The 27101-nt window shown below is 38.6% G+C and overlaps 1 protein-coding gene across 1 annotated transcript in view; it reads right to left on the reverse strand.

Moving 5' to 3' along the window:
* EFCAB5 (EF-hand calcium binding domain 5) overlaps positions 1-27101 on the reverse strand; it is a 124281-nt gene that overhangs the window by 35225 nt on the left and 61955 nt on the right. Inside the window, 2 exon segments of the mRNA XM_061175652.1 lie at positions 1642-1741; positions 19977-20132. Coding sequence (XP_061031635.1) covers positions 1642-1741; positions 19977-20132 — 256 coding nt within the window.

The raw sequence follows: 27101 nt of genomic DNA on the forward strand, positions 1-27101 counted from the left end.
AAATAAAATCAAAATGGATTAAAGACTTAAATGTAAGACCTGAATCCATTAAACTCCTAGAAGAAAACATTGGCAGTAGGCTCTTTGACATCTGCCTTAGTGATGTATTTTTGGATATGCCTCCTTAGGCAAGGGAAACGAAAGCAAAAATAAACAAATGGAACAGCATCAAACTAAAAAGCTTTGGCACAGCAAAGGAAACTATCAACAAAACAAAAAGACAGCCTAATGAATGGGGGAAGATATTTATAAATGATATATCTGCTAAAGGGTTAATATCCAAAACGAAGAAGACGTACAAACCAACATCAAAAAAACAACCTGATTAAAAAATGGACAGAGGGGGCTTCCCTGGTGGCGCAGTGGTTGAGAATCTGCCTGCCAATGCAGGGGACATGGGTTCGAGCCCTGGTCTGGGAAGATCCCACATGCCGCGGAGCAACTAGGCCCATGAACCACGATTACTGAGCCTGCGCGTCTGGAGCCTGTGCTCCGCAACACGAGAGGCCGTGATAATGAGAGGCCCGCGCACCGCGATGAAGAGTGGCCCCCGCTTGCCGCAACTAGAGAAAGCCCTCGCACAGAAACGAAGACCCAACACAGCCATAAATAAATAAATAAACCCAAAGTTTAAAAAAAAAAAAAAAAAAGAATTACCTCTTATAAAAAAATTAAAAAAAAATGGACAGAGGACCCGAATAGACTTTTTTCCCAGAGAAGATGTACAGATGGCCTACAGATACATGAAAGATGCTCAACATCACACTAATCATCGGGGAAATGCAAATCAAAACCACAATGAGATACCACCTCACACCTGTCAGAATGGCTATCATCAAAAAGACAACAAATAATAAGTGCTGGCAAAGATATGGAGAAAAGGGAACCCTTGTGCACTGTTGGTAGTATTGTAAATTGATGCAGCCACTATGGAAAACAGTATGGAGATTCCACAAAAAATTAAAAGTAGAACTGCCATATGACCCAGAGAACAAATGGGTGGTTGCCAGAAGGGTTTGAGGTGTGGGTGAAACAGGTGAAGCGAATTAAAAGGTACAAACCTCCAGTTATATAATAAATAAGTCACAGGGATGTAATATACAGCATAAGGAATACAGTCAATCATATTGTGATAAGTTTGTAGGGGGATAGATTGTTACTAGACTCATCACGGTGATTATTTCCTAATACATGAAAATGTCAAATCATTATGTAGTACATTTGAAACTAACATAATATTGTACATCAACTATATTTCAATAAAAAATGCTTGGGAGAAGGAAACATTTTTCTTAGAAACTTTAGAATTCTAAGTTGGACATTAAAACTGGAATTACCACTACCAACTTAATTTCCAAAACATTCAGATTCTCACTAAAGCACCCCTTCATTTGAATGAATTTAAAATTGAATTCTAGCTGAGTTCTGACTTAACAACTTTTAGTATTACACCATAGTGAAAAATACATCTAGTTGTGATGAAGACTGAATTTTGTGTGGAATGAACAACTCGACAGAGCTATCATGATCTAAGGGAGATGTTATATGAAGGGATTCCATGGGGATAGAATGACCTTGTATTATCATTTTGGTGTACTGCATCACTCCAGCTTGAGCATGCTCCCTCTGGGTGGCACTTACATTGTCTTGGGTTTCGGAGTAAACCTCTGAGCACTTTTGAACTTTGGTCATAGAATGTTTCCAGCAAAGCCAATGTCCTCTGCCGATCCAAAAACCCTACCTAAGCAGAAAGTTGGCAATTAGTTGTTACAGGAGATTTGAAATTTTTATGTAGATGGAATATTGAAGATTTTATCATTACCACCAGCACCGTAATCATGTAAGTAAAACCTGCAGAGTCAAAATCAGGAAAGTTATATCTTGCCTTTAAGCTTATACTCTACTTCTCCTTTCTGTGACACTTAGTAGCTGCATAAATATTTGTTGTTACTTACTTAATTGCTAAAACCAATACATGATGTTCAGTTCTTATCTAATCTGACCTGAGTATGACATTCGGAACAATTAATTGCTCCCTACTTGTTCTTTTTTTGCATTGTTTTTATTTTAGGAAAAATTTCAATTAGAGAAAAATATAGAAAATGATAAAACTAACACTTGTGTTCCCAACACTCAGAAATTATGTTTGTTAACATTTTATGTATGTACTTTAAATACTGACATAATACACGTTCCCTTGCTTTTATTTACTCAACATTGAGATCTGATTCATGTATTTAAGGAAATATATTTTATTTCTTTAATTGATGTATGGTATTCTATAATATGAAAACATCTTAATTTTTAAAAACACCCCTCTATGGATGAGCATTTAGATTATTTCCAGTACTTTGATACCAAAATAATGTTGCAGTGGATATGCTTATATACATCTCTTTGTATACATATGTAAACATTTCCTTAGGGTAAATAAACAGAAGTGTAATTAACAGATTGTGTATAATGTGCATTTTCAACTTTAGTAGTTATTGCCAAATAGCTCTACAAAACACCTATACCAATTTACATTCTCACCAGCACTGAATGAGGATATAATTTCTCCATATCCATGCCAATATTTGATATTGTTAGAGTTTATAATCTGATGGATAAAAAATGGTATCTAATTATTTTAATTTGCATTTCCCTGATTATTAGTGAGATTAAATATATTACATTTTCATATGTTTATTATGTACTTGGGTTTCCTGATCAATGAATGGCTTTTTTTTTTTTAAGATTTTTTTGATGTGGACCATTTTTAAAGTCTTTATTGATTTTGTTACAGTCTTGCTTCTGTTTTATGTTTTGTTTTTTTGGCCACGAGGCATGTGGGATCTTAGCTCCCTGACCAGTGATTGAACCCGCAGCTCCTGCATTGGAAGGGGAAGTCTTAACCACTGGACCGCCAGGGAAGCCCCCCAGTGAATGGCTTTTTCTTGTCCTTTCCCATTTTTTCAGTTGGCATGAGTAGTCTGTTTCTTATTAACTTATAAATTTTTGATAATGATTATTCTGTTATCTATATAGCAAATAGTCTTTCTCAGTTTATCTCTTATCAGTTATCAGTTAATCTCTTATTAACTTAACTTTTGGTGAGTTTAGCCATATCAATGTTCTAAATTTTGAAGCAGTCAAATGCATCAATCATTTCCTCTATGGTTTGTGCTTACTTGCTGTATTCTTTAGGAAGTATTACCTATACTGAGGTCAAAAGGCATGCTCTAGGGCTTCCCTGGTGGCGCAGTGGTTGAGAATCTGCCTGCCAATGCAGGGGACACGGGTTCGAGCCCTGGTCTGGGAAGATCCCACATGCCGCGGAGCAACTGGGCCCGTGAGCCACAATTACTGAGCCTGCGTGTCTGGAGCCTGTGCTCCCCAACAAGAGAGGCCGCGATGGTGAGAGGCCCGCGCACCGCGATGAAGAGGGGCCCCCACTTGCCGCAAGTAGAGAAAGCCCTCGCACAAAAACGAAGACCCAATACAGCTATAAATAAATAAATAAATAAATAAATAAATAAATAAATAAATAAAAACATCGCCAATGTTATATTAAAAAAAAAGAATAATTCTAAAAAAAAAAAAAAAGGCATGCTCTATATCTGCTTCTAAAACTTTAAAAATTTTGTTTTCCACATCTAGGTCTCTGATCAGATGGAACTTATTTTTCCTCATTAAGGAGACTGAAATCTAATTTTATTTTTTTTTCAATATGGAAGCCAATCATCCCAATATCATTTATTGATTAGTCCCTTCCCACTAGTTTACATCCATGTTATACACTAAATTCCCACATTCTCATGGGTCTGATGCCAGGTTCAATATTCTGTTAATATAACTTTATTTTTATAAATCAGGAAAATTCTCCCCAACTTGTTCTTCTTTTTAGAACTGTTTTTGCTATATTTGGACCTTCATTTTTCCATACAATTTTTAAAAACTAAAGCTTTGAAAAATAACATACAGAAAAGTACACAAATAATAAGTGCATGGTTTTATGAATTATCACAGTATAAACATACACATGAGCTGTTTCTCAAAGGAGAATAGTTAACTTTAGTAGAAGGCATGGTTTTGCTCCAAAACTTGAGGGATCTACATTGTGATTCTACTATTGCAACGTGTGATAGCTTTCTAATTTGCCCTGTTCATTTCAAATACTGTAGGATCTTCTAGGCGATAAGGCACAAGATAAAGAAGAGGCTTTGTAATGCAGCCTAGAAAGCCTACAAGACCTTTTCTTGCTCTGGGACCCCCTTTGCCAGCTGATGGCTCAGTTAACACAAAAGAGCAGCACAGATTGATACAAATGTGGTAAAGGTTGTTCCTAAAATGTAAAAAGGTCCAATAAGCATTATGCTTCTTTCTTAGTGGTAGGTGGCACAGGATATGGCAATTTGCCTCATATTTGAAACAGATATCCTGTCATGCTTCCAACTACTGGAAGCTAAAAATTTTACCAACGTAGAAAACACTGAATTTTTATGGTTTTTATCTTCCACCCTCTGACACACATGGAGCTAACCAAGGCATCTAATGCTTCTTCCAGCTCATCCAGTCCAATCACCACAGTGGAAATCATCAAGGTGGTGAACCTGTATGATGTTCTATGTTATGTCAACACAATCAATGTCTCTGCATACTAAATTATGATAGAAAGAAAAAGAGCTGCCTTAGCCCTATGACAAGGCAGTGAAAGGATACTGCTGTTCCTAATAGGTGAAATCAAGCTTCTTTTGTTGGTCCTTGCAAACTGCTCTAGAGAAAATAGTAGTTGCCAGATCAGTTGTCGTGAATGATGGATGTGTCAATTTGGTCCAATAAATGTTCCACATCTTGGATTCCATATATATGTGTTAGCACACATATATATGGAATCTAAGGGAAAAAAAAAAAAGGTCATGAAGAACCTAGTCACAAGGCGGGAATAAAGACACAGACCTACTAGAGAATGGACTTGAGGATATGGGGAGGGGGAAGGGTAAGATGTGACAAAGAGAGAGAGTGGCATGGACATATATACACTACCAAACGTAAAATAGATAGCTAGTGGGAAGCAACCGCATAGCACAGGGAGATCAGCTCTGTGCTTTGTGACCGACCACCTAGAGGTGTGGGATAGGGAGGGCGGGAGGGAGCGAGATGCAAGAGGGAAGAGATATGGGAACATATGTATATGTATAACTGATTCACTTTGTCATAAAGCAGAAACTAACACACCATTGTAAAGCAATTATACTCCAATAAAGATGTTAAAAAAAAAAAGGTTCCACATCTTGAATAGCAGCTGCAAATGGTGTTAGTGTAATCTACAAATATTCTTCAAGATCTACCTACCTTCTGCACAGGCAAAACAGAAGAACTAGATAAGAATGTAATAAGAATGTTATTTTCTGAATCCTTCATATCACTAATATATTTTCATATCTAATCTCTGTGGAATTGTGTTTCTTTTTTAATTTGTTTTTGTTATCCGTTTGTTTTTTACCATTTTGGCAGGCAGAGAAAGTTCACCATGATAGCCTTCAGCCCCTAATTTGTAAGAATTCTGCTAGTTGCTCTACATGTCTATTCCAGTTGTACATTCAAGAACCAGAAATAAATATAGCTAGGTCCCGCAGATTAACTGGGTCTATGATATAACCTTGGACCAAAACAGCATTTATCACCTGACATCCATAAGCCCTAACTTTAACCAATGGTCCACTGGGGCACTTTGGGATACCAGGGATTAGTGTTAACTTGGAGTCTGGTAATCTCTGAAAGTCTGGTGGGATATTTCCCTTTTTCCAATGCATATTCACCCTAGTAAAGGGCTACATGTCCTTTGAGGAAGGCTTGAAGTAAGATCTACAGTATATGCTTGTAGCAGTCATGTAGAATTCTTCCTCAAGAGAGCCAGCCTCCACTTCAACCAAAGCCTTCTGGGTGTATCAACTGATTGTCTGGGAACTGGATAAGAAGACAAAACTCTCCATTGTGGTGTCTCATCTCATGTTTCTGGCCCCATAGTTAGAGCTTTTCTGTAAATAGTTCTAGTAATAATTTAGTAGATATCCTACCTATGTAATTCCTAAGAAAATCATGATCACTACAGAAAATCTATGAGTCAAAACATTCATATGGCCACTTTAATTTCTGCTGTTCATTGTGGTAATTCCAATCATACGTTCAGGAACTAGGTAAAAAACCACAGTATGAGTCCTAGACAAATAAGGCCTATTATAATATGGCCTTTAACCTTGGACATTAAGTCAAAATACCATTTATCTATGATATTAACTTTGACCAGTAGACTCTATCTCTGGCAGTTAAATGCCACTTGTCTTCTAGGAATCCCATCAGTTCCTTGAAACCAGAAAGCTCACCTCAATGCCACTAACTCCTACCATCATTCCCAACCTACAGAGGACAGCTACCAAAGAGCTTTTTAGGGATGTTAGTGCTCCCGTCATTAATGGATTTCTCAGGGATTGTCATCTGGGCACTCTTGGGGAATAGGATGAAGGTGAATATGGGTAGGCTACCTATAAGAAATCAACTTTGTCAATTTTACAAGCCTTTGGATTTATTCCTTTATAGCATGCCATGAAGGCTCTGGCATCTCAATCTCATTGAATGTAGGCTGTATTTGAGTCAAGGTTATAGTTAATCTACCAAGAAAACTGTTAAAACCATTTCCAAGATACTAAAAATATTACTGCTTAGCAAATCTTCTAAGTATAATGATATTGATAAATCTGGGCTAATCCAAAGTTATATCCATCCTCCTAAGTCTAAAAGTTTTATAATCAGGAATTTTCTGGCGGTCCAGTGGTTAGGACTTTACCTTCCACTGCAGGGGGCACGGGTTTGATCCCTGGTTGGGAACCAAGATCCCACATGCCACGTGACGTGGCCAAAAAAAAATTTTTTATAATCAATTCCCACACATGTTCCCCAAGTTTCTGCTGCTATGAATTAGCAAAAACTTGCTATTCTCCTGGAATACTAACAATCACCTTTCTCCACAGATTTGACTAGTCCTCGTGAGGCATGCTGAGATCTGACTTTTGGGTCTAAAGGCAATGGATGATACACAGGTGGGCCTTAAGGAAAATAGCTAATTGCCCCAAGTGAAGTTATAGGTTCTGTAAGGAAAGAAAAGCTTATATGCTCAAAAAAAGGAGAGAAGGGATTGCTTTTGCTGCCAAGGGAGTCTTTAGGGAGGTTCGTGGCACAAGTCTCAGCTTCCGTCCAAATGTAACCATTCCAAGTCTCAGGATCCCTCTATTTTCCAAGCAATGTGCTGACTTTCACACGAGAGACTTATGAATTTGGCTTATGTTTTCATTCTGTCCCATTAAACTTGGGGGCTGATTTTTTTTTAATCTATATCTGCTCTGAAGCTACAAGAAATAGAGATTCCTTTAGAGTCATCATGGACATTTTCTGGTTTTGTGACTGCAACTTGAGCTGAGCATTTAAAGCCCTGAGCTTGTCTTTTACTTTCTATAACCTCTCCAATGCAGTGAGATGAAGCTCAACCACCGACAGCCCTTGTAGTCAGCACTATTACAATTATGATAAAATGCAGCAGCCACTTGGTCTCTTAAAGCCCAAGGCACTTCATCCCAAGCAACCATAAGTGATCATTTAAAATTTTTTTCATTGAGGAATAATAAGTATGCAATAAAGGGTATACATCTTAAGTGTTTAGCACAATAAATGTTTACCTATCTACTGTGTAAACATTACTCAGATAAAGATATAGAACATTTTTATCATCACTAGAAGGCTCCTTCATGGTTTCTGTTAGTCAATAATTCCCCCAAAGGTAGTTATTATTCTGATATTTATCACTATAGGTTAGTTTATCTGTTATTGAATTTCATATAATCAGAGTTATATAATATATGACCTTTTGTGTCTTTTTTTGTTCAACATTTTATCTGTGAATGTTATTCATGTTTCATTTGACTGTAATTCTTGTTTCATTGCTACACAATATTCTACTGTATGAATATATATATGAAAATTTATTTAATCATTTTATTGTTGATGTACATTTGTATTATTTTTAGTTTTTGACTATTATGAACACTTTTTGGATTTTTTGGTCAATTTCAATGAAGCATAATTTACATCCAGTAAAATGCATCAATTTCAAGTGTACAGTTCAGGGACTTCTCTGGTGGTCCAGTGGTTAAGACTTCGCCTTCCAATGCAGGGGATGCAGGTTGGATCCCTGGTCGGGGAGCAAGGTCCCACATGCCTCATGGCCAAAAAACCAAAATATAGAACAGAAGCAATAATGTAACAAATTCAATAAAGACTTTTAAAACGGTCCACGTCAAAAAAATCTTTAAAAACAGTGTACAGTTTAATGAGTTTTGATAGTGTATATACCCAAGTAACTACCACCACAATGAAGAGAAAGAACATTTTCATGAAACCAAAAGTTCTCTTGTGCCACTTTGCTATCAGTCCCGTCTACTCATGGCCCCAGAAAACTACCAATCTGCTTTCTACTGTTGTAGATTAGTTTTCTGTGTTTTAGATTTTCATATAATTAAATCATGTAGTGTGTTCTCTTCTGTGACTGCCTTCTTTCACTTAGCATAATATTTTTAAAATTCCTCAACGTTATTGTATATATCAGTAGTTCATTCCCTTTCATTGATCAGTAGTATTTCCACTGTGTGGCTATACTACCGTGTGTTTATCCACAAGCTATGGACATCTGGGTTGTTTCCAGTTTCGAGCTGTTACGAATGAGGCTGTTAAGAACATTAAATATAAGTCTTTGGGTATACATATGTTCAGATTTCTCTCATTCCATTTTATTTCTCCTAGGTAAATATCTCGGAGTGGAATTGCTGGTTGATGGGTCATATGGTAAGTATATGTTTAACTTTTTAAGAAACCACCAAACGGGGAATTCCCTGGCGGTCCAATGGTTAGGACTCTGTGCTTTCACTGCCCAGGGCACGGGTTCAATCCCTCGTCGGGGAACTAAAATCCTGCAAGCTGTGTGGTGTGGCCAAAAAAGAAAAAAAAGAAAGAAAGAAACCACCAAACTGTTTTCCAAAGTGCTTGTTCCATTTCTATCAGCAATGTATGAGAATTCTGGTTGCTCTACATCTTTACCAACACTTGGTATTGTCAGGCTTTTTAATTTTAGCTACTCTAGTGGGTGTAATTTTTATCTCATAGTGGTTTTAATTTGCATTTCTCTATGACTATTGACATTGAACATATCTGCATGTGCTTACTGGACATACATATATCTTCTTTCCTGAAAGTTAAAAAAAAAAATCCATGGCATTTTGATTAGATTGTTTCATTAAGTTGTAGGAGTCCTCTATACACTCTGGACATACAACTCTTGTCATTAAATCTATTGCAAATATTTTATCCCAGTCTATAGCTGTCTTTTCATTTCCTCAGTAGTGTCTTTCACAGAACAGAATTTTAAATTTGGTGAAGTCCATTTTATCAAATATTCCTTTAAGGTTTTCTTCTGGAAGTTTGTGATTTTACCTTAAACATTTAGGTCTAAAGGCAATTTCAAGCTTATTTTTATGTTTGGTGTGAGGTAAAGCTTGGAGTACAACTCGCCCCCCTCACCCCAAAGTCGGTAGCCAGTTTTTCCAGCACCATGTGTTGAAAAGATTATCCTAGGAACCTCTGTTGAAAATCAACTGACCATGTACATGTGGTTACATTTCTTACTATTTGGTTCCACTGATCTATTTGTCTATTCTCACGCCAATACCATGCTGTTTTGATTTCTGTAGATATATATTAAATCCTTAAATCAGCTAGTGTAAATTTTCCAACTTTGTTCTTTTTCAAAATTATTTTGGCTACTCTGCATCCTTTGAAATTCATGAACGTTTTAAAATTAGTCTTGTCAATTTCTATAAATAAGCTTACTAGGATTTGGATCGGAATTGTGTTGAATTTATAGATCAGTTTGGGAACTGACTAAACATAGTGAGTCTTTTGATTCATGAGTATGGTCTCTGAGAAAAATGAGGACTGGTCTCTTCAATGAATTAGGTTTTTTATTTCTCTCAGTAATGTTCGGTAGTTTTCAGTCTATGGGTATTGTATATACTTTGTTTAATTTATCTGTATTTCATGTATGTGATTTAGGCATTTAAAATTTTCATTTTCCAATTGCTCATTGCTAGTATATACACATACAATTGATCTGTATGTATTGACCTTACGTCCTGAAGCCTTACTAAATTCATGTATATGTTCTAGTGAATTCAATTTTTATATTCCTTAGGATTTTCTACATAGAAGATCATGTAATCTTGAATAAAGAGGATTTCTTTTTCTTTTCATGCCTATTTCACTGGCTAGTACCTCCACTACAATGTTAAATAAAAGGGGTGAGGGTGGACATCCTTGCCTTGTCCCTGATATAAGGAAGAAATCATTAATTTTTTCACCATTAAGTATAACTGTAGGCTTTCCATAGATGCTCCTTTTCATTTTGAAAAATATTCTATTTCTAGTTTGCTGAGAGGTTTTTAAAAAAAATCATGAATGTGTGTTGAATTTTGTCAGATGGCCGTATAGTTTTTCTTTTTTTAGTTTCTTAATATGGTTAATTGCCTTGATTGAATTTTGAATATTAAACCAATCTTACATCCCTGGATTACACTCCACTTGATCTTAATATATTACCTTTTTAATATATTGCTGAACTAATTTGCTAAAATTAACTTAAAGATTTTTGTATCTGGTTCATGGAAGATATTAGCCTACAGGTTTTTTTTTTTTTCGTTAGATAGTTTCATCTGGCTTTTATATCAGAATAATGATGGTCACATAAAATGAGTTGGAAAATGTTCTCGCTTCTATTTTCTGGAAGACTTTGTGTGGGTCTGGAATTATTCCTTCCTTAAATGTTTGCTAGGATTCAGCAGTAAAGCCATCTTGGCCTGGAGTTTTGTTTGTGGAAAGGTTTTTAATGACATTAATTTCTTTATACATATGAGAGTATCTAGGTTTTCTATTTCCTTTCGAGTCAGACTTGGTAATTTGTGTCTTTCAGAGAATTTGTCCACTCAATCTAAGTGGCAAATTTATTGGCATAAAGTTGTTCATAATGTTCCCTCATTGTCTTTTTATTTTTTATTTTATTAAAAAAACTTTTTTTAAAAAAATATTTTTGGGCCATGCCGCACAGCATGAGAGATATTAGTTCTCCGACCAGGGATTGAATCCATACCTCCTGCAGTGGAAGGGCGGAGTCTTCTTATTTATTTTCTTTCTTTCTTCCTTCCTTCCTTCCTTCCTTTCCTTCCTTCCTTCCTTCCTTCCTTCCTCCCTCCCTCCCTTCCTTCCTCCCTCTCTCCCTGCCCTCCTTCCTTCCTTCCTTTCTCCCTCCCTCCCTTCCTTTTTTTGTTGGCTGCGTCCAATCTTAGTTGAGGCACGCGGGATCTTTGCCGCATGCGGGCTTCTCTCTAGTTGTGGCGCAGGGTCTTCTAATTGTGGCGTGCAGGTTTTCTCTCCCTAGTTGTGGTGCACGGACTCCAGAGCGCGTGGGCTCTGTAGTTTGCAGCACATGGGCTCTCTCGTTGAGGCACGCAAGCTCAGTAGTTGTGGCGCGGGCTTACTTGCCCCGCGGCATGTGGGATCCCAGCTCCCCGAATACCAGGGATTGAACCCGCATCCCCTGCATTGGAAGGCGGATTCTTTACCATTGGACCACCAGGGAAGTCCTGGAAGGGCGGAATCTTAACCACTGGACTGCCAGGAAAGTCCCGCCTCATTGTCTTTTTAATGTCTGTGGGCTCTGTAGTGCTCTTTCTTTCCTGATATCAGTAATTTGTTTCTTCTCTTTTTTCTTTGATCACTCTACCTAGAGGTTTATCAATTATATTAATCTTTTCAAAGAGCCAGCTTTTGTTTTGATTTTCACAATTGTATTTTGTTTTTTATTTCATTGATTTTTGCCGATTTCTTTATCATTTCTTCCTTTTTATTTACTTTGCATTTATTTGGTTTTGCTTTTCTTTTTCTAGCTTTATAAGATGGACGCTTAGATCACTGATTTTAGACTGCTCTTGTTTTTTTAATTTTATTTTTTTAATTGGAGTATAATTGCTTTACAATGTTGCATTAGTTTCTGCTGTACAAGGAAGTGAATCAGCTTTATGTATACATATATCCCCTCCCTCTTGGACCTCCCACCCCCACCCACTCCACCCATCTAGGTCATCACAGAGCACCAAGCTGAGCTCCCTGTGCTATACCGCAGGTTCCCACTACCTATCTATTTTACACATGGTAGTGTATTTATGTCAAATCTAATCCCCAAGTTCATTGCACCCTCCCCTCCCTGACTGTGTCTACATGTCCATTCTCTACATCTGCGTCTCTATTGCTGCCCTGGAAATAGGTTCACCTGTACTATTTTTCTAGGTTCCACATATATGTATTAATATACGATATTTGTTTTTCTCTTTCTGACATACTTCACTCTCTATGAAAGACTCTAGGTCCATCTATAAATGACCCAATTTCGTTCCTTTTTATGGGTGAGTAATATTCCATTGTATATATGTACCACATCTTCTTTATACATTCCTCTGTTGATGGACATTTAGGTGTTTCCATGACCTGTCTATTGTAAATAGTGCTGCAATGAACAATGGGGTACATGTGTCTTTTTTGAATTATGGTTTTCTCAGGGTATATGCCCAGTAGTGGGATTGCTGGGTCATATGGTAGTTCTATTTTTAGTTTTTTAAGGAGCCTCCATACTGTTCTCCATAGTGGCTGTATCAATTTACATTCCCACCAACAGTGTAAGTGGGTTCCCTTTTCTTCACTCCCTCTCCAGCATTTATTGTTTGTAGATTATTTTTAATTTATTTTATTTTTATTTATTTATGTTTTGGCTGCATTGGGTCTTCACTGCTGCGTGCTGGCTTTCTCTAGTTGTGGCGAGGGGGTGCTACTCTTTGTTGCGGTGCGCAGGCTTCTCATTGCGGTGGCTTCTCTTGTTGCGGAGCATGGGCTCTAGGCGCGTGGGCTTCAGTAGTCGTGGTGTGTGCGCTCAGTAGTTGTGGCTTGTGGGCTCTAGAGTGCAGGCTCAGTAGCTGTGGCGCATGGGCTTAGTTGCTCTGCGGCATGTGGGATCTTCCGAGACCAGGGCTCAAACCTGTGTCCCCTGCATTGGCAGGTGGATTCTTAACCACTGTGCCACCAGGGAAACCCTGTTTGTAGATCTTTTGATGATGGCCATTCTGACCGGTGTGAGGTGATACCTCATTGTAGTTTTGATTTGCAAATCTCTAATAATTAGCGATGTTGAGCATCTTTTCATATGCCTCTTGGCCATGTGTATGTCTTCTTTGGAGAAATGTCTATTTAGGTCTTCCGCCCATTTATTTATTTATTTATTTATTTTTGGCTGTGTTGGGTTTTCGTTGCTGCGTGCGGGCTTTCTCTAGTTGGGGCGACGGGGGCTACTCTTCCACACGGCGCGTGGGCTTCTCATTGCAGTGGCTTCTCTTGTTGCAGAGCATGGGCTCTAGGCGCGTGGGCTTCAGTAGTTATGGCACATGGGCTCAGTAGTTGTGGCTCGCGGGCTCTAGAGCGCAGGCTCAGTAGCTGTTGCACACTGGCTTAGTTGCTCCGAGGCATGTGGGATCTTCTCGGACCAGGGATTGAACCCCTGTCCTCTCACTGGCAGGCAGATTCTTAACCACTGTGCCACCAGGGAAGTCCCTTCCGCCCACTTTTTGATTGGGTTGTTGTTTTTGTGTTTTTGTTTTTTTAAAATTATGTATTTATTTATTTTTGGCTGTGTTGGGTCTTCGTTTCTGTGCGAGGGCTTTCTCTAGTTGTGGCAAGCGGGGGCCACTCTTCATCACGGTGCGCGGGCCTCTCACTATCGCGGCCTCTCTTGTTGCGGAGAACAGGCTCCAGATGCGCAGGCTCAGTAATTGTGGCTCACGGGCCTAGCTGCTCCACGGCATGTAGGATCTTCCCCGACCAGGGCTTGAACCCGTGTCCCCTTCATTGGCAGGCAGATTCTCAACCACTGTGCCACCACGGAAGCCCTGGGTGGTTGTTTTTTTGATATTGAGCTGCATGAACTGTTTGGAGATTAATTCTTTGTCCGTTGCTTCGTTTGCAAATATTTTCTCACATTCTGAGGGTTGTCTTTTTGTCTTGTTTATGGTTTCCTTTGCTGTGCAAAAGCTTTAAGTTTAATTAGGTCCCATTTGTTTATTTTAGACTGATCTTATTTTCTTATATAAGCACGCAAAGCTATAAATTTCTAAGCACTTCTTTAGTGGCATTTCTCTAATTTTATTACATTGTGTTTTAGTTATCAGTTTCAAATATTTCCTAATTTCTCCTGTGATTTTTTTTTCCTCATGGGTTATTTAGAAGTGTTTCTAAATATTTGGGGATTTTCAAACTATCTTTCTGTTATTGATTTCTAACTTAATTCTGCTGTAGTCAAAGAGCGTACACAGTGTGATTTCAATTCTTTTAAATTTATCGAGATCTGTTTCATGGTATAGCATGTGATCATCTTTGTGAATGTTTCAAGTGCAATTGAAAAGTATGTTTTTCTGCAGTTGTTGAGTTGAATGTTCTATAACACTCAAAGTCAAGTTGGTTGACAGCATTTTTGAAGTATTTTATATCCTCGCTGATTTTCTGTCTACTTGCTCTATCAACTGCTAAGAAAGTAGTGTTTAATTCTCCAATTGTAATTGCAGTTCTGTCATTTTTTGCTTCATGTACTTTGAAACTCTATTAGGTGTATAGACAATTAGAATTATTATGTCTTCTTATCAAATTGACCCCTTTATCATTATACTATAGCCCTCTTAATCCTTGGTAATACTCCTGTTCTGAAGGCTCCTTTGTCTTATACTAATGTAGCCAAAAGATATATCTTTTTCCATACCTTTACTTTTAAACTATTTGTATCTTTATATTGGTCTTATCCAGCCTGACAATCTCTGTCTTTAGACTGGAGTGTTTAGCCCATATTCATTTAAATAATTATCAATATGGTTAGCTTTAAATAGACCATCTTGCTACCTGGGTTTTTCGTTTGTTTTTGTCCCATTTCTTCTTCCTTCTTTCTTCTTCTTCTTCTCCTTCTCCTTCTCCTTCTTCTTCTCCTTCCCCTTCCCCTTCTTCTTCTCCTCCTCCTCCCCCTCCTTCTCCTTCTTCCTCTTCCTCTTTCTCTCCTCCTTCTTTTTTTTGCTTCTTTTCCTGCTTTTTTTAAAAATAAATTTATTTATTTATTTATTTTTGGCTGTGTTGGGTCTTCGTTGCTGCGCGTGGGCTTTCTCTAGTTGAGGAGAGCGGGGGCTACTCTTTGTTGTGGTGCGTGGGCTTCTTGTTGCGGTGGCGGAGCAGGGGCTCTAGGCGTGCGGGCTTTAGTAGTTGTGGCACGCAGCCTCAGTAATTTTGGCTTTCAGGCTCAATAGTTGTGGCACACGGGCTTAGTTGCTCCATGGCATGTGGGATCTTCCCGGACCAGGGCTCGAACCCGTGTCCCCTGCATTGGCAGGCAAATTCTTAACCACTGCACCACCAGGGAAGTCCCGTTCCTGCCTTCTTTTGATTATATTTTAATATTCCACGTTATTGCCACAATTGGTTTAATAGCTATGCCTCTCTTTTTTCTAGTAATTGCTATAAAATTTAACATTATGCATCTTTATCTTATCACAGTCTACTTTCAAATAACATTATATACTTTATGCCTAATGTAAGAAACTTATTTCTATTTTCTCCCATCCATTATTTTTGCTATTGTTGTCATACATTTCACTTCTACATATATTATAAACTTCACAATACATTATTAGTTTTGCTTCAAAGAGTAAATGATCATTTAAATAACATTTTAAATGAGGAGAAAAGTCTTTTATAACCACTCAGGCATTTTCTTTTTCTCTCTCTCTCTGCTTCGGTTTGGATAGTTTCTATTGCTATGTCCTTATGTTTACTAATATTTTCTTCTTCAGTGTCTAATTTCATGCTAATCTTATGTAGTAAAGTTTTAATTTCACATATATATATATTTTTTATCTCTAGGGGTTCAATTTGGAACATGGCTGGTTGAAACAAGAAGCTAGTGGATGGCACTGTGGATTCAAGATCCTGGTTAACACTTAAAAGATCATTGCTCCTCACTCAACAAAGCATGGCTCCATATATATATAATATATATATGTATTTTTAAAATTAATTAATTTATCTATTTTTGGCTGCATTGGGTCTTAATTGCTGTGCGTGGGCTTCTCATTGCGGTGGCTTCTCTTGTTGCGGAGCACGGGCTCTAGGTGCGTGGACTTCAGTAGTTGTGGCTCACTAGTTTCAGTAGTTGTGGCTCACGGGCTCTGGAGCACAGGCTCAGTAGTTGTGGCACACGGGCTTAGTTGCTCTGCAGCATGTGGGATCTTCCCAGACCAGGGCTCAAACCCGTGTCCCCTGCATTGGCAGGCAGATTCTTAACCACTGTGCTACCAGGGAAGCCCCAATATATATTTTTAATAGCATCCTCTGACTAAGAACTAGTATTGATTTTTTTTTTTAATGCTGTACCTAATTCTGAAAACTTCAACTGAATAAATATCTCAGAGGAGACTTTCTGCCTTTAAGGACCACTCTGAATGGTGGATCCTGAGCCTCATTCCAGTTAACTACGTGTCTTGTTATAAACATTTCTCTAGGCTCATGTAGCTATAGATATACAAACATGTGTACCTATGTATATGTACCCATATGGTTTATGTCCTTGTTTGCTTTACAAAAATGGGATTTTATTACATACATTTCTCCATCTTTTACTTTTTTCACTCATTAATAATGTATAAAAATCCTCCAAGTCAGCTGTTGTAGGTCTATTCAATTTGTATAAAGGCTGTATGATATTCCAAGATGTAGATGTACCATCATTTAAAAAACATTTCCCTACAGATAAACATTCCCTTTATCTCTCCCTCTCTCTCTCTCTTTTTCATGTGTAAACAGTGCCACAGGAATCATCCTTGTATGTGTATTTTCTATCTACTGGTGCTTTTATTTCTTTGGGATAAAAATTTCAGGAATGGGATCACTTGGTTGAAGGATGTGTGTATTTTTTATTTAAAGAGGTATATCCAGATTGCTTTACAAAGATACTATACTATTAAACTTTCACCAGGAATGTTTGAGAAAATACTTTTCTTCTATCCCTACCAGCAATACGTATTATCATTTTGTTTTATTTATTTATTTTTCGGTATTGTCATTTTAAAATGTTTTTGCTCATCTGTTGAGTATGCAGTGATTCTACATATTCTATGTTCATATCCTTTGCCCATTTTTCTTTGGGGGCTTACATAGTGTCCTACCATCAAATAAAGGGGCAATTAGTTCAGTGCCAGTAGTACTTGTTGATTCTGACCATATGGAGTTCATCCCACTGAATCATTTGGAAGTGGGCCTTTTTTTTTTTTTTTTTTTTTTGGTGTTTTTTGTTAATGCCCATGGTTCTCCTTGTCCCAACTTCAAGTGTTGGACACTTCCTGGGGGTACTTCCAGAACTTTTACTGTCATCCTCTCTGCACACCCACCCCCTTTACACACAGGTATTTAGGAGCACTCATTATCCTTCCTCTAGCCACAGGAGTGGGACTACCCTCAGGCTCATCCACCTAGACCCCTCCTTCTGCAGTGGCTAACCTTCCTCTTTAGTGCCATGTTGCATTCAGGACTTCTCAACGAAGCTTGCAGTCTCTGAGCTACACCCAGGAAATGATGCATAAGCCCTGGTGTTCTTAAATTTCTCCTCAACCTACTTGGAATTTCTAAGTATCTACAATGTTGCCTTCAACATACAACCCTGGTTGGGGTATAAGGGTGTAATATCAGATATTAACTCTGACTTAGGGATCCAGGCAACCCCTAAGCAGTAGTCACATCCCCTCCAACCTCCTTCTCCCATCAGCTGGTCACAACTTCCCACTGACAGAAGAAGTGCTTTGATGTCATATTTTGCATTCTTCTTCACTCTATGATTCTCCATTCTTTCTCAAGATCCCAGAATTTTCAATTGAAAGTAGAGGATTTTGAACTCTTGTCTCAGCTCCTCATTGAAAATATTCAGAAACTCAATTAACTTTTTTACTCTAGACTGTATCTACCTTCCTTCGAAGATCAGCACATAACTATTGTTTGAATGATGGGAAGAAAAGCAAAAAGCATAAGCAAACCTGAGTTATTCTTCTAAATATTATCCCACTGTGTGGGATATCCCACTATGTGAGGTAATGTTTTGTACTACACATGAGTTGGTATTAAATTGGCCAACAGAGAATAGTTGTTCTCCAGGCATTTGTCAGGGAGTAAAATCTTGACCCATGTTACCCAGTATTTATTATTAGCTCTGTTAAAAGAAACAATTTTCAAGGATTGCCTGAAAGACACATAGACATTTCAGATTTTATAAAATATATTCCTGACTTAAGCCAAATTAGCAGGTATCTGAGAACCTAGACTGTAATGCATTGGCTCCTTTAAGAACTGCTTTTTCTGAATTGCAGTCAGGTGTGGTATCATTTACCTACACGTAAGGTGGTTTTAAGAAACTGTTCCGGGCTTCCCTGGTGGTGCAGTGGTTAAGAATCCACCTGCCAATGCAGGGGACACAGGTTCGAGCCCTGGTCTGGGAAGATAACACATGCCGCGGAGCAACTAAGCCTGTGTGCCACAACTACTGAGCCTGTGCTCTAGAGCCGCAAGCCACAACTACTGAGCCCTCGTGCCACAACTACTGAAGCCCATGTGCCTAGAGCCCGTGCTCCACAACAAGCCACCGCAATGAGAAGCCTACACACTGCAACGAAGAGTAGCCCCCACTCACTGCAACTAGAGAAAGCCTGCGCGCAGCAACGAAGACCCAACGCAGCCATAAATAAATATATTTTTTATAAAAAAGAGAAAGAAACTGTTCTAATAAAGTCCTTTTTTCACTTATTATAAGTCCAGTATAAAGATGTTCACTTCATCACATAGGGCCCCTTTAATGGGTACTTTCAGAAGAAACTCCTGGCTATACTTTTTATTCCAAATTTCTGCACTTCTTCTTAGCTCCAGTTTATATTTATCTTAAAAGCATTGTCAATAGTGTGTTTCGTCATGTTTCCCTTTCACATTCACTACTAGGAAGATTAGATTCAGACCTGTAGACAACCAGAGCAAATATTTAGGTCATTCTGGTATGCATTTTGGGCTTTGTTCCCAGCTTCACTTAGTATCCTGCCTCTTATTTTTTTCTTCTTTCATCCTACTTTTAATCTATGTTATTTTGTTGCATTTTATCTATTCTTATAAGCTTCCTTAAATCTTTTCAGGAACATGGGGATACAAACAAATAAATATAAGGTTCATAAACAAATATATTTCAGTAAAGTTTGTATCTATTTTTGCAAATCCATTTGGTATCCTGGCACACTAGTGCCTTCCCAAACCTATTTCTAGAAATACTTTTTGATATAAATGTCTCTTGTTTTTAAGAAGCAGAATAAAATGTGGTAGGCTTTCTATTCCCAGCAGCTCTTTTCTATAGGAAGCCACCAGCAAAGAGAGTAAGCAAAAACAATTCTAAGCAACCCATTCTTAAGAATGGGAAAGAAACTTAGGGACAAGTTATAAATCATGAAATACAGTGCCACTCGAGAGGTAATCTGTGCTGAGAAAGGTAGAAATTGAGAATAGCATCTAGAATGTTATAGCAACTTGAGAAAGTGATAATAAATCAGATTTGAATCTGATAATAAAACGTGAATTGTATTTTGTATGTCCTTTTTCCCTCCTAGTAATCCATTTTCATTATCAGTCCACAACAGGTTGGATATTAAAAACATCACCACCACAAACAACAACCTAAAAACGGGTCCTTCATAACAAATAGTTTGAGAAGCACTGCTTTAAGGGTCTTACCTTACCTTCCCACAGTCACAATGCAAGAAGAGTTCAGCAAACATCTGTCTCCGCATGTCAGTTTTTATAACCTCCCTGAATTCATCTGCACCGTGGCAAAGGTGCTTAAGGAGCTCCTCAAACATTTCACTTTTAAAGCCTGCAATGTGAGAAGAGATGAACTGTGGAGAAAAAGAGGATAAATGATTGATTTAAAACCGTGTTCTTTACTTGGATTTTTTCCAAGGATTCAGTTGATGTGCATGAAATTATTGACTGCAATTTTTTCCATATCATTTGCTTGTCACTTAGATAAAGTATTTTCATGTTAGTGTTATTGTACAAGGCTATGCTGTGGAGAGAGGTGATCAATACAGTCCCCAACACCATATACAAGCGGGACTAGATATTTTTGGAACAATTTCCCTCTAGATCACATCAGTTTTATATGGGAGCAGTTTTAACCTCACAGTATGAAATAGCAGCAGTCATAAAATGTGGCCTATAAATGAATAGCTCTAAAAATTGAACGTAGTTTTTCTTTTGATGTAGGGGATATAAGAGCATGTGTTTTCCAAGACTGGCTACATTTAATTATTGGAGTAAAGGGATGGGAGAGTGGGTGGTTTTTTATCTTTTGATTTTGCAATAAAGTATCCTTTGTCCATGATTTGTTTTTTCTTTTGAAAGTCTAGAATCTGAAAACACCTATGCTCTTGGGCTATTCCTCTTGAGCCCTGTTGAATAGATTCCCAGAAGTGGGATTGCTTGCTTAGAAGGTAAACGCATCTGTATTTTTGGTACGTTTTGACATCAGGCTTGTACCCTTGTGCACTCCCACCACTAATGTATGAGTGGCTGTTTCTCTTCAGCCTCATCATCAGTGTGTATTGCTTTCCACATTTCTGCTAATTTGATAGGTCAGGAACATTACAATCTTGATCTACACCTGACTGTAAGTATCTTGTGATAGAGAGCAATGTATCAACCACTGGAAGAGTTTCTGAGTGGACTCCTCTTTAAGTGTTAGCCTACCTCACAAGTCAATGATTTCTTCCTCTGCCCCAAGCACAGCGGCAGTCAAATTTGTACGAATGACCCTGCTTCCATAGCTAGAAATGATTGGGCCATGGGAGGATACTTATCCTAAACAAACTCATTCAGATTCTCTATACTGCGAATTGAGAATTAGGACTGGGGAATGGCCAACTGATCTCTGAGAGGGGCTGGACCTGTGAATATAAACTTAAGATTTGTTGGGAGGCCAGATTTCTCCATGTGAACTAAGGATGCAGAATAGTCTGTACACAGAGACAGATGAAACAAAAAGCAGAGAGAAAAGAGTCTTGATGTTCTCCAACTCCCTATTCTAGTCTCTTCCTGAAGCCAGAACAAATTCCTGCCCTTGGTTTCTGCACATTGCATTTTCAGCTACGTTAGCTCAGGTTGGTTTCTGTTTCTTACAATTAAAGAATAACAACTAATACAGTTTGTTTGAAATGGAACATTTTGTTGGCATATTTCATTGACATAATCTTTGAAATGAAGGTTATAGTCGATATTTCACTTCCTCATTAATATCATATAGGCAAATTTAGGATGTATTATGTAAGAGATATATTAGGCTTGAATCCATGCTAATGAATCATAAACCATCATTCAACTGGCTTAGAGATCAAAAGAGGAAAATTTAAAGCACAGCAAAGGAGCTTTTCTAAATATTTCATTTCCTTAACTGCCTAAACCGCCTAATTATCATTATTCTTGATGGATTAATGAGCACAATTAAGTTCTTTTCTGTTACTTGGGAAGCAGAATAGTATACAGTTAAGACCTCACATTTTGTCTGGGGTCAAATCCCAGTTCTCATATTTACTGGCTGAGTAACCTTGGATGAGTCGCTGGACTTCTCAGTTCCTTAATTTGTTCCCTAATAGCTACCACAGTCGCTATCTCACTGGGTCATGGAGAGGACCCTGTATATGTACAGAGTATAAGTATTTCATGCAATAAGTTCTCTGCAGCCATCGCTCTTGTCTCCTTTTGAGCTAGGTAAGAAATTGATCAAGAAGGCTTTCTTTATAAAATAAAAGTCCTCTCAGCTGACATACGTATTTTAAATTTTTTTTTAATTTTTTAAATTTTTTTTAATGCTATTCTTGTCTGCTTACATTCTTTTTATGTATGTATGTATGTATGGCTGTGTTGGGTCTTCGTTTCTGTGCGAGGGCTTTCTCTAGTTGTGGCAAGCGGGGGCCACTCTTCATCGCGGTGCGCGGATCTCTCACTATCGCGGCCTCTCGTTGCCGAGCACAGGCTCCAGACGCGCAGGCTCAGTAATTGTGGCTCACGGGCCAAGTTGCTCTGCGGCATGTGGGATCTTCCCAGACCAGGGCTCGAACCCGCGTCCCCTGCATTGGCAGGCAGATTCTCAACCACTGCGCCACCAGGGAAGCCCGACATACGTATTTTAGAAGGAAAAACTCAACGAGATCAGTGGATCTCAAAGTGTGGTCCCTTGAGGGCTTGTTAGAAATGCAAATTTGGGGACCCTACTCCAAACCTACTGAATCAGAAAATCTGGAGTGAGACCTAGAATCTGTTTTTAGAAGCCCTCTGGGTGATTCTTATGCTCAAACTCACTTAAGTTTGAATTAGATGGTCTAAGGCAACTGGTCCTAATTATACCAGTATTCTAAGATCCTATTGTTCAATCCTTAATGACTTTTTGCTTGAATAGTAGGTACTTTTCTAAATTACTGATAAGGTAGAATTACTGAATAATTGACATTTTCTGCCAATATTTTGGCTCAGTGCTCTAATGCTGAAATAAAAATTACTGATTCATGAAAAGGTTCATCTTGTTTTGTATTAAGCTTTTGGGAATTGACCTCAAAGCCATATGAATTTTCTGGCTGTGGGAATGCTATTAAATCAAGAATTAGTTTAAGGGGCTTCCCTGGTGGTGCAGCGGTTGAGAATCTGCCTGCCAATGCAGGGGACACGGGTTCGAGCCCTGGTCTGGGAAGATCCCACATGCCGCGAAGCAACTAGGCCCGTGAGCCACAATTACTGAGCCTGCGCGTCTGGAGCCTGTGCTCCGCAACAAGAGAGGCCGCGATAGTGAGAGGCCCGCGCACCGCGATGAAGAGTGGCCCCCGCTTGCCACAACTAGAGAAGGCCCTCGCACAGAAACGAAGACCCAACACAGCCATAAGATAAATAATAATAATAATAATAATAATAATAATAATAATAATAATAATAATAATAATAAAAAAGATGGAAAGCTGTCTTTAAAAAAAAAAAAAGAATTAGTTTAACTGTTTCTCCAAGAGACACTTAACATTCTAGATTTATAGCCTATGGCTTTTCTGAGTGAGCATGTTCTGTAAGCATGGGCTATATGACATGAAAGACAACCAGATGCCAACTGAACTACAAATCAAATTCCAAATAGAACAATTATAGCAGTTTGCCAGTATCTCTCGTAAAAACAGCAAAAATGAAAACATATGGTAGCTTTTGTGTTTTCACATCCTCCCAAGGAATGAGTCAATTAATATCCATAAGTCCTGAAATAATTGCTTAGATGAATTTAAGAATATGATTAGCTACTAATATCCTTCAGTTTAATCACTTTGTGAGCTGTTAAACATTTGAACTGTACTTAATCAAGCTGTCTGTGTGTGCTGGATCCCAACGTAATGAATTCTAGGATTTTCCTTTCTGACAGGAAAATCAAAATGTTGAGAATGCAGTAAATGTCACACTTAACAGGTTGGTAGCTACTGTTAGATTCTACAGCCTTGGGATTCACACTTATTTAATTATAGACATACTGGAAGATTGATGAAGTGGGTGATCTGAGAGCAGTAGGAAGAAAACTATGTTTGGAAACTATCTATGTTAGGTATTAACTTCCAAATTGTGTTTGGAAGCCTTGGTAGTAAATAACGTTTTCAGAAATGTCTGCAAGCAAGAACTATAGAATATTGAAATACACATATTATATTTGCTATCTATCATTGAAGAAGTGATATGTTCATATAGCATTTGGCAGAAAATTAGCTTTCCAGTCTCAGACAGGGAACTTTTAAAAACAATTAATGCTAATTATATATTCAACAAAGCAGAAAAATGTTCTGATCTTTAAAAACTTTGCTTAACAAATGAATTGAACAAAGGCCTCATTTAATATCCAATAATACTAAAAGTGACAGACTGAAACACACAGTCTAACCCATACTGGTGAAAGGTGGCTTAGGCAATGTTATGGGTTGAGTGGTGTGCCCCCAAAATTCATGTGTTGAAGGCCTAACCCCCAGTACCTCAGAATGTGACTGTATGTTGAGATAGGGTCTTTAAAGAGGTAATTAAATTAAAAGGAGGTGACTAGCGTGGGCCCTCATCTGACTAGTACCCTTAAAAAAAGAGGAAATTTTGGGACTTCGCTGGAGGGAAGTCTACTGTTTAAGACTCCGTGCTTCCACTGCTGGGGGCACAGTTTCGATCCCTGGTCGGGGAACTAAGATCCTGCATGCCGCACGGTGCAGCCAAAAAAAATTTCTTTAAAAAAGAGGAAATTTGTACACAGGCATGTACAGAGGGGAAGACCACGTGAAGGTACAAGGAGAAGATGGCCATCTACAAGCCAAGGAGAGAGAGACCCTCAGAAGAAACCAACCCTGCCAATTTCTTGTCTTGGACTTCTAGCTTCCAGAACTGAGAAATTAAATTTCTGATGTTTAAGTCACCCAGTCTATGGTACTTTGTTATGGCAGCCCTAGCAAACTAATACAAACAATAAGGAATTGCTGATCAGGCAGTTCCTTGATTTGTGTGTTTCTTACAGTTGAAGACGACCTGGGAAGACACACACCAACTTGGAGGATAGTTTACCATAGGCTCTCCCATTTCCCTGGCTTAAAATTCCCTTGTTTCCTCCTAAGGTCTCCTCAGGTAGTTTCACAACATATTGCTGCCTCTACCTCCCCCAGAGCCATCATTCTTCCATCTTCTGTCCTTCTCTGCCATAGCTCAAAGCACATGGAAAACAAAATGAGCAAAACAAAACAAACAAAAATTACAAAATACAGTTGAACTAGAGAGAATAGAAAGCCACTCAGATGCATACCATTTCAAGGAAAATGCACAGCCTGGACTTAGTAGAATACGTTAAAGTACAATCTTTGGGTACAGCTGATGAAGCCTCTCTATTTAAAGTTTAAACTTTGAGCTGTGTCAGTTTGAAGGCTTCAGACTGTCTGAGTGATATAAAACAACTGAGCATAAGGAAGTGACCATCTCAAAGCAGACCACTTTGGAGCAAGAACAAAGAATCCCAAAAAAGAGAGTCTAGGCAGAGGCCTGGCCCTTATTTACACCTGGCCAAGGGATACACTGGTTCCTCAGTGTGGCGGAATCAAAACTTAACATCTGAATCCCACTGTATAGTAAATTGCAGTTTTGTATATAATTATTCTTAAGCCCATTTTATAATTCAGGTGTAGACCTCAGATTGCTTGAAGCCTATGTCTACTGAAGGATGTTGCTGGGAAACTGACCCTCAACCTTAGCCAGTTCCACAGTAAACAGGAAGGTGTTGGGTTGTTTTCACTTGTCCTTGGTGAGCAGGTAGATACGTGGCCAGAGTTTCCACAATGATCAGGTGGGAGATAAGGACAAAGAAAAGCAAAGTAAACTCCTCAATTAGGGTGACCAACTGCCTCACTTTGTCTGGAACTTTCCTGGTTTAGCACTGAAAGTCCCATATACTGAGAAACCCCTCAGTCCCAGGCAAACCAGGATGGTTTGAAACCCTCTACTCTGATTCATGCCAATAGTCTAATCCCTGCGGGGAACTCTAGGGATCCTCTGGAAGCATGCTGTGTTGTATCCTGCTTTATATAACAAACTTTCTCTGTAAGTATCTGTAAACGAAACTTTGCAGCTGTTGTGTCTGTGGCATCTTTCCATCTCCAATCCACTGGGACAAACATAAAGCAAACTATATAGAGAGTTATTATTCTGTGGTATGCATTCACCCATTCTTGATGCTTCTGTTGTATTTAGATAATTACAAGATAAAGAACACCTAAAGATTTGTTACAAATAACTGGGAATGGTGAACACAAATGACAATCTGAGTCAAGATTCTGGTGCCTAGAGTGAGCAGAACTGATAAGTAGGCCACATACCCCTACAGAATAGTTCTTTAAAAGGATTCACTCTTGTCTGAGAAATCTATACTTTGTATTACTTTGAGGCAACAGTTGCAGCGGTCCCCAACCTTTTTGGCACCAGGGACCGGTTTTGTGGAAGACCATTTTTCCACGGCGGGGGGTTGGGGGGAGGTTGGTTCAGGCGGTAATACAAGCGATGTGGAGCGGCCATGAAGCTTCCCTGGCTCGCCGGCCGCTCACCTCCTGCTGTGCGGCCTGGGGGTTGGGGACCCCTGGTTTAGGGGACTAACTGTGAAACTGAATCAGGGAAAGAACATCCATCAGTCAAGGGCCAATTGTTAGTATCAGTAGAAATAGAAGTGTGTCAATCTCTGGACCCCCAGAGGTGGGAAAGGATCATCTGCATTGATGAGAGGACAGCCTCCTTCAGCTCCTCACTGTGGGGTCTTCGGAGGCTCTCGTCTACCTGAGGCCATCCTTACCCTTTACTCCATGAACCTTGTCATACTAAAGGTCTTGTATATAGTCATCACCAATGGATTAGAAATAAGGAAGTTCCTTTCCCTGGTAGTGCATGGTGATGCCCTCTTCTTCAGGTAGCACTTTCCCCCACAAAAATAGTTACTTAATGATTATTAAGAACTCCATTTCAGGAACTTTGAAAACAAGGACCCTGGCCACTATATAAAATATTACTTCTATTTGGAAAATGGGTTTCAAGTTCCAAACAACCAATCAACCTACAGAAACTTTTTTTGGAGAGGGGCATACAGCCATTTGTGGGACTATTATCAAAAAAAATTATGGGCACTTTTTGACAACTCAAGGTAATCTTTGCCTTAAAATGTACCAAGAAAAATTTAGACATACTTATCCTTCAGACTTCTCTTGAAACAGATTATTAGGAAATTCTTTACCAAAACAAAGGGAATTCATGGAGTTCAAAAAGTCTAGGAAATTAAAAAA

Source organism: Eubalaena glacialis, chromosome 19, assembly GCF_028564815.1.
Source record: "Eubalaena glacialis isolate mEubGla1 chromosome 19, mEubGla1.1.hap2.+ XY, whole genome shotgun sequence".
Taxonomy (NCBI): Eukaryota; Metazoa; Chordata; class Mammalia; order Artiodactyla; family Balaenidae; genus Eubalaena; species Eubalaena glacialis.